The sequence below is a fragment of the Hypanus sabinus genome, chromosome 11 (assembly GCF_030144855.1).
Source record: "Hypanus sabinus isolate sHypSab1 chromosome 11, sHypSab1.hap1, whole genome shotgun sequence".
In the NCBI taxonomy this organism is placed as follows: domain Eukaryota; kingdom Metazoa; phylum Chordata; class Chondrichthyes; order Myliobatiformes; family Dasyatidae; genus Hypanus; species Hypanus sabinus.
In genome coordinates this window covers 39,782,937-39,795,196 of record NC_082716.1, presented here as the reverse complement: position 1 = coordinate 39,795,196, position 12,260 = coordinate 39,782,937, and the positions used below count along the sequence as shown (strand labels likewise).

General features: G+C 41.3%; 1 protein-coding gene across 5 annotated transcripts in view; it reads left to right on the top strand.

Moving 5' to 3' along the window:
- The window catches only part of ccdc17 (coiled-coil domain containing 17), a 116,026-nt gene that overhangs the window by 80,897 nt on the left and 22,869 nt on the right, over positions 1 to 12,260 (top strand). For 4 of the 5 annotated variants that reach the window (XM_059984181.1, XM_059984182.1, XM_059984180.1 and 1 more), the window contains 4 exons: positions 4,474 to 4,628; positions 5,909 to 6,029; positions 8,533 to 8,649; positions 10,801 to 10,895. In XM_059984181.1, coding sequence (XP_059840164.1) covers positions 4,474 to 4,628; positions 5,909 to 6,029; positions 8,533 to 8,649; positions 10,801 to 10,895 — 488 coding nt within the window. The remainder of the gene's footprint in view (positions 1 to 4,473; positions 4,629 to 5,908; positions 6,030 to 8,532; positions 8,650 to 10,800; positions 10,896 to 12,260) is intronic. The other variant, XM_059984183.1, reaches the window with a different exon arrangement.

Below are 12,260 nucleotides of genomic sequence, written 5' to 3'. Positions count from 1 at the left end.
CTACTCCCTTTCTTGAATAAAGGAACAACATCTGCAACCCTCCAATCCTCCGAAACCTCTCCCGTCCTCATTGATGATGCAAAGATCAACACCAGAGGATCATCAATCTCCTCCCTCACCTCCCACAGTAAGTAGCCTGGAGTATACCTCATCCGGTCCCAGTGACTTATCTAACTTAATGCTTTTCAAAACCTTAGCACATCCTCTTTCTTGATATCTATATGCTCAAGCTTTTCAGTCTGCTGCAAGTCATCACTACAATCACCAAGGTCCTTTTCCAAGGTGAATACTGAAGCAAAGTATTCATTAAGTACTTCCACTATCTCCACCGGTTCCATACACACTTTTCCACTGACCTATTAAGTGGTCCTATTCTCTCATGTCTATCCTCTTGCTGTTCACATACTTGTAGAATGCCTTGGGGTTTTCTTTAATCTTGCTTGTCAAGGCCTTCTCATGCCCCTTCTGGCCCTCCTAATTTCTTTCTTGAGTTCCTTCCTGCTCGCTTTATAATCTTCCAGATCTCTATTATTACCTAGTTTTTTGAACCTTTCGTAAACTTTTCTTCTTGACCAGGTTACAATGACCCTTGTACACCACAGTTCCTGTACCTACCATCCTTTCCCTGTCTCATTGGAACGTACCTAGGCAGACCTCCACACAAATATCCCCTGAAGATTTGCCACATTTCTGCTGTACGTTTCCCTGAGAACATTTGTTCCCAATTTATACTTCTAAGTTCTTGCCTGATAACTTCATTTTTCTCCTTACTCTAGTTAAACACTTTCCTAACTTTTCTGTTCCTATCCCTCTCCAATGCAATGGTAAAGGAGATAGAATTATGATCATTATCTCCAAAATGCTCTCCCACTGAGAGATCTGACACCTGATCAGGTTCATTTCCCAATACCAAATCAAGTACAGCCTCTCCTCTTGTAGGCTTATCTACATACTGTGTCAAGAAACTTTCTTGAACACACCGAACAAACTCCACCCCATCTAAACCCCTTACTCTAGGGACATGCCAATTTGTATTTCGGAAATTAAAATCTCCCACCACGACAACCCTGTTATTATTACACCTTTCCAGAATCTGTCTCCCCATCTGCTCCTCGATATTCCTGTTACTATTGGGTGGTCTATAAAAAACACCCAGTAGAGTTATTGACTCCTTGTTTCTAACTACAGAGACTCAGTAGATAATCCCTCCATGACTTCCTCCTTTTCTGCAGCTGTGATACTACCTCTGATCAGCAGTGCCACACCCCCATCTCTTTTGCCTCCCTCCCTGTCTTTTCTGAAACATCTAAAGCCTGGCATTCTAAGTAACCATTCCTGCCCTTGAGCCATCCAAGTTTCTGTAATGGCCACTACATCATAGCTCCAACTCCTGATCCACACTCTAAGCTCATCCACTTTGTTCATGATGCTTCTTGCATTAAAATAGACACATCTCAAACCATCAATCTGAGCGCATCCCTTCTCTATCACCTGCCCATCCTCCCTCTCACACTGCCTACAAGCTTTCCTCATTTGTGAGCCAACCGCTTCCTCCTCTGTTTCTTCAGTTTGGTTCCCACCCCCCAGCAATTCTAGTTTAAACTCTCCCCAATAGCCTTAGCAAACCTCCCCGCCAGGACACTGGTCCCAATGATCCAGAAATCTGAATCCCTACCCCCTTCCCCAATCCCTCAGCCATGCATTTATCCTCTACCTCACTCTATTCCTATACTCACTGTCACGTGGCACAGACAGTAATCCCAAGATCAATACCTTTGTGGTCCTGCTTCTCAGCTTCTTTCCTAACTCCCTGTAGTCTGTTTTCAGGACCACCTCCCTTTTCCCATCTATGTCATTGGTACCAATATGTACCACGACCTCTGGCTGTTCACCTTCCCACTTCAGATATCATGGATGCGATCAATAACATCCCTGGCACCTGGGAGGCAAACTACCATCTGCGTTTCTTCCCTGCATCCGCAGAATCACCTGTCTGACCCCCTAACTATAGAATCCCCAATCACTGCTGCCATCCTCTTCCTTTCCCTACCCTTCTGAGCCACAGGGCCAGACTCTGTTGCCACTGTTGCTTCCCCCAGGTTGGTCATCCTCCCCAACAGTACTCAAACAGGGGTACTTATTGTTAAAGGGGATGGTCACAGGGGTACTCTCTAGAATCTGACTCTTGCCCTTCCCTCTCCTGACTGACTGTTACCCACTTACCTGTCTCCCAAGGACCCAGTGTGACTACTTGCCTGTAGCTCCTCTCTATCACCTTCTCACTCTCCCTGACCAGATGAAGGTCATTGAGCTGCATCTCCAATTCACTAACCTGGTCCCTAAGGAGCTGCAGCTCGATGCACCTGGCACAAATGTGGCTGACTGGGAGGCCGGGAGTCTCCCAGATATCCCACATCTGACACCCAATACAGAACACCAGCCTCACAGACATACTTCCTATTCCTCACAAGTAACTTACCTCGCCTCGACCTACTAACACTGAAGCCCTGTTGAACCCAAGCCCGCCTACTCTGACTCTCTCTACTCTACACCCGCTCTATAAAGCTGTCTTTTTAAAATCCTTCCCTCCGGTCTAACTCGTCGACATCCATACACTTGCGCGGTTGTGCCTCGATCAAACCGCTGAGGGAAAAAACTGTCTTTTGTTAAATCCTTCCCGCCCAAATACTAGATAGCAGAAGTTAAGGCAAGAGGGAAAATTTTAAGTGAGGTATGGGAGTTAACTATTTTTCACAAAGGGTGGTAGAGATGGTGGAAGCAGATATGACAGCAACAGTTAACAAATATTTTGAAAAATACATGAACAGCTGGGGAACAGTGGGATACCGAGCAAGCAGATGGGATTAGATTGGCAGACGCAATGACTGCATGGCCTGTTCATGTGTTTTATTGTTCTAGATTTACTACTGACTAATTAGGGGCTCTGCTTCTGAGTCAGGCAAAAAATGAAGGTGAGGGTTGGATGAGCCAAGGAAGTAGGTCTCTGGAATAGGAGTGTGGATAAAAAGCAAGGGAGGTTTTGGTGGGGTGGAAAGTCAAGGAAAGTAAGCCCAGTGATAAAGAAAGCAGAGGTGTACATCACGTTTCCAGAGAAGGTGGAGCTGGGAATGAGGAGAAACTGGGTCAATGACAGGGGCATGGAATGAAGGTGACAGTCAAGATCCAGGAAATGCAAGGTAGGTCAGGGAATAGGGGAAGGCAATGTCACCTATTTTTAATTTATTTACACACTAATTCATTTATTGTCATCTGGTTATCACTGACAATGCCAGCATTGCCCATCCCTAAATGCCCTTGATAAAATTGTTGTGAACTGCTGTGGTCCTTTTGTTGAACGTCCTCCTACACTGATGTCAGGGAGGGAGTGCCAGGATTTGGACGTGTGAACAAGATGGGACAGCGATACTTCTCCATGACAGGATGGTGTGGAGCTTGTGTGAGAACCTGTAGGTGGTGTTCTTGTGCACTTACTGTCCTTGTCATTCATCAAGTTAAGGGTCAAGCGACATGCCAACACAGAATGCTGTCAAGGAGGATTATCACCAGGAAAAAAAGAGAGGAACTTTAGTTCCTAAGTAACAAACATTACCAAAGCAAAGCAAAGGAATTGCATTGACACTAAACCCATACACCTGACTTCTTACCATATCCTTTGATGCCCTCACCAATCAGGATGCCCTTGTCCATTTGTCCCTCCCAACTGATCTCCCTCCTGGCATTCGTCCTTGCAAATGGAACAAGTGCTACACCTATCCCTCATTTAGGGCCTCAAACAGTCCTTCAGGCGAGGCAACACTTCACCTGTGAGTCTGTTGGCGTCATCTATCGTATCGGCTGCTCCTGGTGTGGTTTTCTGTACATCAGTGAGACCTGACATAGGTTGGGACACCGCTTTGCCGAGCACCTAGGTTCTGTCCGCCAGAAAAAGCAGGATCTCCCAGTAGCAATCCATTTTAATTCCACTTCCCATTCCCATTCCAATATGTCAGTCTGTGGTCTCTCCTACTGTCATGATGAGGCCACTCTCAGGTTGGAGGAGCAACACCTCATACTCTGTCTGGGTAGCCTCCAACCTGATGATCAGAACATCAAGTTCTTGAACTTCTGGAAATGGGCCCCCTTCACCATTCCCCATTCCCCTTTCCCTTCGTCACCTCATCTCCTTTCCTCCCCATCACCTCCCTCTGGTGCTCCTCTCCCCTTTTCTTTCTTCCATGACCTTCTGTCCTCTCCTATTAGATTCCTCCTTCTCCAGCCCTGTATCTCTTTCACCAATCAACTTCCCAACCCTTTACTTCACCCCTTTTCTTTTCCTCCAGTTCGGATCAAGGGTCTTGGCCCGAAATGTCGACTGTTTACTGTTTTCCATAGGTGCTGCCTGGCCTGCTGAGTTCCTCCAGCATTTGATATGTGTTGCTTTTATAACTTATCTTCACACACAATATTATTTAGCTCGTCTACATATATCATGCAAGACGATCGCCACCATCTTTGCCATTTACTGGAGGTGATGGATTTGACCTGTATATCGATGGGGCGCGATTCCTCCCAGATGCTGTCACCGTCAGCAGAGTTACTGGTCGCATGTTTGACCGGAACTATAACCAGTGAGTACAGATTGTTTTGTGCAAGAGCAGTAACTTTTAAGCTTGGGGTAGAAAATGCCATCAATTTTTATTTTAGTACATATTTTCTTTTAATCTACTGTTAAGATTAGACTTTTGCAGTGCAAAAGATTAGGCTTTTGCTTTTTCCACGATGAGACTGCTGTTGTATTTTTATATTTCAATGGGGGCCTCTAGTGGCAACATACTTGACAAATGTTCCGGTCAGAATCCAGCAATGTAAAGCTCTAGATCCAATTTACCTAAACGCCACTGGCAATATCCGGATGTAATTATAACTCCTTTGAGGAGGTGGTCATCCATCAAGGCTAGAATTCCTCCAAAAATTATAGGTCTAATTATCAGTGTTTACAACTGAGCTTCCTGAATTTGCTTCCTTATGAGGGCTGCACTGATTTGGTCAACTTAGTGTTTTTTAGGCCATGAATTAGCTTGAGCAGCTGTTATTTTACAGAATAATTCTGCCATGATTTCCTCTCAAAATAAGCATTGAATTATCTGTTGATAGTGGCTGACTGACCTCATTAAGGAAACATGGACAAGGCATTGGATGCCCCTTAGACTGACTCAATTACAGAGTTCCAGGAGGAGAGGAGGAAAATTTGGGGCATAAAGCATGCTTAGTTTCTGGCAAAACTTTATAAGTGTCAACTTTATTTGATAGTTCTCCCTTGTCTTTACCAGTGTAGAAGTATTAAGCAGTTTAGTTACGAAGCAGTTGAATTATACTGTTGCCATAAATTATATGTTAAAATCAACTAATATCAATTGCATCTCAAAATCAATGGAATCCTGGAGAAATGCAATGAACATTTTTTCTGTACAGCCAATGTGCAAATTGAAACCTAAAGCACGTGGTTAGAACTTCCAGTTGGTTTCAAATATTCACTATCTTCGATCGTTTTTTCCTGAGCTTCTGAGGGTTCATCACTTTCATTTGGACAAGCAGCAGAAGTGGAAGTCCATCCAAAGCCTCATCACAATATTCAAATCTGTTGACTTGATTTTTCTTTCGCCTGAAGAAGAATGGACACTTTTCCCTTACCTCTTATATGATGGAATAAGACATTCAGAGATAATTAGTAATGTGTTCTGTTTTAGAAACGTGTATTAAAAGGGCTACCCACTGGCTGATGTTGCAAAGTGAATGCATTTCTCAACTGATTAACATTAAAATTACGGTGAAACTCACATTTATCAGTTATATACTACTTCACATAAAACATATCTTCCTTCATCTTTTTACTTCCATTTTGTCAAAGAATTGGTCCAAGCATATCTTCGGGGATTGATCTGAACAGTAACATATTTGAGCCCTTTTACAATCACCGTGTCGAATTCCGGAACCCTCGGATGCCACCATCAGCTACATTACTACTTAAGGTAATTGCAAATTCATAGGTATTTACGGCATATTGGCAGAAAAATAACCACAGTGCGCAATGGAATATGTGGAAATCAAGTATATATCTGCTGGGCGTTAATCCAGTAGAATAATGCCAGAAAATGAAAGCAGGATTCAATTTAACACATACATTTAATATGGGGCAGTAAATAGAATGCTTAATTATATTGCTTGGAACATAACAAAGCTGTAGAGAAAAGGAATTTGTGAACCTGTATGTTATTGAAGTCTGCTTGACGCAGGAGGACAGCTCACACTCCCAAAGTGAAAGTTGAAAGATTACAGTGAACACTTCAGCCAGATGATTGGCACATGTCTTCAGTTCTTGGTGAGGTACCCCATCTGGACTGGACGCTTTTCATGGCTTTACCCTCCTGAAGGATGCTCGCACGTTGGCCTCAGAGACTGAAGTCACATGGTCATCTGGGGCTGTGGAAGTTCATCGAAGTGGGCATAAAAGGCATTGCGCTTATCTGGGAGCAAAGCTCTTATGTCAGCTATGTTGCTTGGTTTTGTATGATTCCGAAATCATGTTTTTCTCACTTAACAACCTTAGCTTAATCGAAATCTGCTTAAATTTAGAGAGTGACTATGATGTTTTAATAGTTATTCCCAGTTTTGGAAGGCTCAGTTTGTGAAGTCTACTTGCAATGTTGCTGTTCCTTAAGAGCAGAATGCTAGGAATGATGGGTTAAATACCAAAATCAGCATGTCATGAGTTTGAGGAAAGAGTTTTCAGAGTTCTAAATGAAAGAGGATGTTGATTATAATCCACAGAAATCATTTTGAGGGTCAGAAATGAAACTATTTAACACTTTGAATTGAAGAACATGAGCTTAAGATTCAAATGATTGAAATTGTAATTGATTTGCCAAGATACAGAGACGAGCTTATCCTGCATGTTGTTACGTATTTGGGGAAGGGAACAGAGAATGGAAATGTAATCTAAAAAATATCTCACTGGAATAGATTAACAGAAATTTGAGTTTACCAAGACTTCTAAAAACTGTTAATAAAATGATTCAAAGGGCAAAAGAAATAGATGAGATATATAGGGGCAATTCAATACAGAAGCAAAGAGAGGCGTGAATATGTACAGACTCATTGGAGCTCTATATTTACTTTCAGACACCCTAGCAAAGGATAATAACCTCATTTTAAAAGTGTGTACTGTATTAACTGACTCCATGTTAGAAATGAAAGGAAAGTAGTGTAATCTTGTGTTGAAAATTTTTATGTATGTTCATTAGAGCAGTGAATGATGGAAACACAATAAATGCTCTGATGGGATTTGAAATTGGAATTATGATTGTCATGTGTATTGAGATACAGTGAAAAACCTGTCTTGCCTATTGTTTGTACAGGTCACTATCCTAAATAACAATGCAGATAAAGTATAAAAGCTACAGAGTAAGTGTAGTACAGGTAGACAATAAGATGCAAGATTATTACAAGGTCAACGGTCCAACTTATCTCACTAGGGAACTATTTAATAGACTTATAACAGCACGGTAGAAGGTGTCTATATGCTTTAGCCTGATCTCTAGTTGATGATCGATACCTATCAAACTAGCTTACAAAGAAAGTGTAAAGGAATCAATGTTAAAGTGGATGGAAAGGGTGGAAGATTGTTTGAACAGTGGCATTACAGGATGTTTGGGGCCTTTGTACTTGATAAAAGTGCAAATGCAGATCAAGAACAAACAGAAAATGGTTCAATTTAGATTTCTAATGCCAATGTAATACTTTCAAATTGAGTATTAATGCATGATAATCATTGATGGTAAAACTAGGTGTTGACATTTGTAATAATGAATCCCAGAATGTGATTTTTATAATGGTAGTGTTTTTGCATGTGGTCTTCATAATGACTCTCAAGAGGTCCTGAGAATGTGTTTCCATTTCCATCTGGATGATATACAGGTGTCCCCCGCCTTTACAAAGGCAGAGCGTTCCTATGAAACCTTTCTTAAGCCGAAATGGCATAAAGCGAAGAACCATTAATCTATATGGGAAAAACTTCTGTAAAAGTGAAAATCCTCTTTGTAATGCGAAAACAGGTTACTAATGTAGGTCTTTTGTAAAAGTGAAGCGGACATTTGTAAAGCAGGGGACATCTGTATCTGCTTTGTAATAGTGGAGTAAGTAAATGGAACTGATATATGGAACTGTGGAACTACATAGTTCAGGGACAAAAGGTCACAGATTTTAAAAATCTGGGTGGAAGGTGAACTCAGAATGTAGTGATCCACTACTCACTCCTCAAAGACCTTGTTGCTACAGAGCCCATCAGTACATTTATGAGAGGCATTTGAGAGAAGATCATTTGCAGGGCGATGAGAAAGTGCAAGGAAATGGGACTGATGGGAGTGCTCTGCCAGAAGTTGGCATGCACTGTGAGCTCATGATTCCAAGCAACATTTTCAGGAGCATCCAATGTGCTAAATACTTACATTTTTTATTAAATGTGATGTTCCCTAGGTTTACACCATTGACAGATTCAGTTTGAAGTTGGTTTTGATTGGCTGGGCAGCTCTGAATGTCTTTGTGGAGTCAGGCAATGAAAGGGCCCCAAATGTGGATTCTGGAGTGGTTCAGGTAAATAATACCCAATGCACAGAATGAGATAGAAGTTTACAGAATTAAATATTATTGTGCAGTTTATTGCCATTCCACTAATAAAATCATTACATATAAAATCTTATTATTGTCCAATATTTTTTGATGGGAAGGGCAGAATGATCCAGTCTATAGATGTTACTTTTACTTCCCTGTTCCTAGTTCCCTCTTCAATCTCTTCCACACGATCTTAACTGCATTTTACAGGAGCACCACTGAGAGCATCCTGACAAGTTGCATCTCCACCTGGTATGGGAGCAGTCAACCAGAAATCCCTACAAAGGACTGTGAGAACAGCTGAGAGGATCAAAGGGGTCTTGCTACTATCCATTAGGGACACTTACCAGCAGTGCTATGTACGCAGGGCACTTAGTATTATTAAGGATCCCACCCATCCATCCAACATCCTCTTTGACTTTCTACCATCAGGCAGGAGACTCCAATGCATAAAAACAACAACAGTCAGGATGCGAAACAGTTGCCTCCCCTGGCCATTGGGCTTCTGAGCTCCCTGCCGCAATGTATTCAGAGTATCTCTGATAAATCTGTTCTGTACCTTACAATATTTAACATCAATGCACTTTAGTTTGTTATTTATGTGTGATTCATCTGTAGATTTTATCTTTACCTTCATATAAGTTATCGTGTGTTATGTGTACCACTGTGCTTTACACCCTGGTTTAGAGAAATGTTGTCTAGTTTCTATATAATTTTATAGTATATATGTTATATTCATGTGTCTAGTTAAATGACTGTAGACTTGACTCGAGCTGTTCATGAAAAGATTATTTGCTAAATTATTTATGTAATCTCTTCCACCCTACCTCTTCTCTCTCTCTCTCTCTCTCTCTCTCTCCCATTTCTACTAGCCTTTGAAGTTAAGCATTGGGCTTCCAAAAAGAAACAACCAGTGGGCACTGGATACTAATAGCCAGTGTACACTCTAGAGCTTGAGCTCTAATAATATTCAGCAAAACAAGTCCAGTTTCATTCGACCATTGCAGGAGCAATAATAAAACATGTAGTGCTACTATATTAATGCTCCTTTCACCTTCTTATCCTTTAACTTTGAACAAAGGAGCTTTCTTGTCCTCCTTTGTATTTGTACCTTGCACGGATTGTTTATTGTGTTAATTTTACAATGCTACCAAGTACTGTACTATAATAATTTTGGCCTGACTCCATGTCTTTTGGCTGAATAAAACAGAGGCATTCAAATCATGTGGCTTTGAACATGAATAGTGAATGTCAAGTACTATTTGACAATGCAGATCTTCGGTGCTCCAGGTGATGCTCAATGTATGTCTTTGAAAAAGTGTTACAGGACTATAGACCTGATTGGTTGACATAAAGTTTGAGTGCACTATTTTCTGCTGGTGGCATTAAGTCTCCCCAGTCCTGTTCAACCTGTAATTTTTTTTTTGTCAACGATCATCACAATAAAAACATTTCTGTGCAGAGAAAATTTCATTAATCTTGGTGACAGTCTTGTGGGGAAAACCAAATTCTTGATCATTAATCTGAATTGTTATTCACAAATGAGTCTACACACCACAGAGCTATTTCACACAAGAAGGTTATTTGACTATTTATCACTAAAAGTTATCCTTCAAATTTAATGGCTTTTGTAGCAATAAATCTGTATAATTGAAGGGAGTGAATTAATAGAACCTCAATTAGCTTTGATGGAAACAGATCTCATCTGTTTACTGTTGAGATACAGAGGGGGAAGATAACAGTACTCTCAATACAAATATTGCCTGAGCTTTCTTTGAGAGATGCAGGAAAGTCAGAATTGTATACACTACTTAATTTTGTGTGAAAACCAATCAAACATGTATAAACAAGGTTATATTCATATGTTCAAGTGCTTTATGCACAAATAAGATTAACTGCACAATCCTGATATACCTGACCTCAGCAGATTTCACAGATTAAAATAGAAAACTGACACTGAAAAACTTCAGTAAAACCAACATTGCTCCATTTCTATACATTAGTTACTCAAAGTTCATTTTTATATTTCACTTTTGCTATCTTCGTATCATGATTTTTATTTCATGTTTTGAATTTTTTTTTACTTTGGAAATCCAGCTGATCTTTCCCAATTATATCACCCTGATGTGACAGATCTCACTAAACGAAGGTGCGCACCAGCTGCGGTTGTACTATGATGGACCCGACCCAGATAAGCCATTATCAGTCAATGCTGTTACAGTAGGAAGGTGAGTCTCACTTCAGTGCTTCAAAGTGTTGCAATGGCAACATGAGTATGAAACAGACACAAAACGCTGGAGGAACTCAGCAGGTCGGGCAGCATCTATGGAGAGGAATAAACATATGGCATTTCAGGCCAAGACCCTTCATGAGTTCTGATGCTTCATGCATCCATGCTGAGCTCATCAATTTCATCAACTTTGCCTCCAACTTCCTCTCTGCCCCTAAATTCACTTGGTCCATTTCTGACACCTCTCTTCCCTTTCTTGATCTCTCTGTCTTCATCTCTGGAGACTAACTGCCTACTGACATCTTTTAAAAACCTGCTGATTCCCACAGCTATCTCGACTATACTTCTTCCCACCCCATCTCCTGTAAAAAAAAAAATGCTATTCCCTTTTCTCAGTTTAGGGATGTATCGCTAAAAACATCTTTACCTCCCCCCTCCCAACTCCCCGCTTTTCACTCCCTCCGTGATTCCCTTGTTCATTTGTCCCTCCTGGAACATATCTCTGTGAGCGCCAAGAAATGCAATATCTGCCCACTTGCCTTCTCCCTTAACTCCATTCAAGGCCCCAAATAGGCCCAAGTAACACTTCACCTGTAAATGTGTTGAGGTTTTCTATTGTATCCTATGCTCCTGATGTGGCCTTTCTACATTGGTGAGACCTGACATGAATTGGGGACCGCTTTGTCGAGCATCACTGCTCCATCTGCGAACCATTGTAACTCCCATCCCCATTCCTGGAGCAACACCTCATATTTTGTCTAGGTAGCCTCCAACCTATGGCATGAACATCAATTTTTCCTTACAGTATTTTTTTCCCTCTCCCTTCCCTCTTCTGCTATTCCTCACTCTTCTCATCTGCCTATCACGTCCCTTGGTGACCCTCCTTCCCTTTCTCCCATGGCCCACTCTCCTCTCCTATCAGATTCAGTCTTCTATAGCCCTTCACTTTTCCCACCCATTTGGCTTCACCTATAACCTTCTGGCTGGTCCTCCTTCTCCTCCACCCACCTTTTTATTTTAGTGTCTTCCCCCTAACTTTCCAGTCCTGAAGAAGGGTCTCGACCCAAAACGTTGACTATTTACACGTATTCATTTCCATAGATGCTGCCTGACCTGCTGAGTCCCTCCATCATTTTCTGTTTGTTGCTCTGGATTTCCAGCATCTGCACAATCTCTTGTGTTAAGGAGAGGGTATTGTTATGATCTTGCTGTTGAAATTTGTATTTGTGTTCTTAAGTGCAATGGAGACACAATAAATGTTTTGATGGGATTTGGAATTGGAAATATTATTGTCACAGGTACTGAGATGAAGTATAATCCTTTTCTTGCATACAGTTTATGCAGATCAGATGATTACACAGAG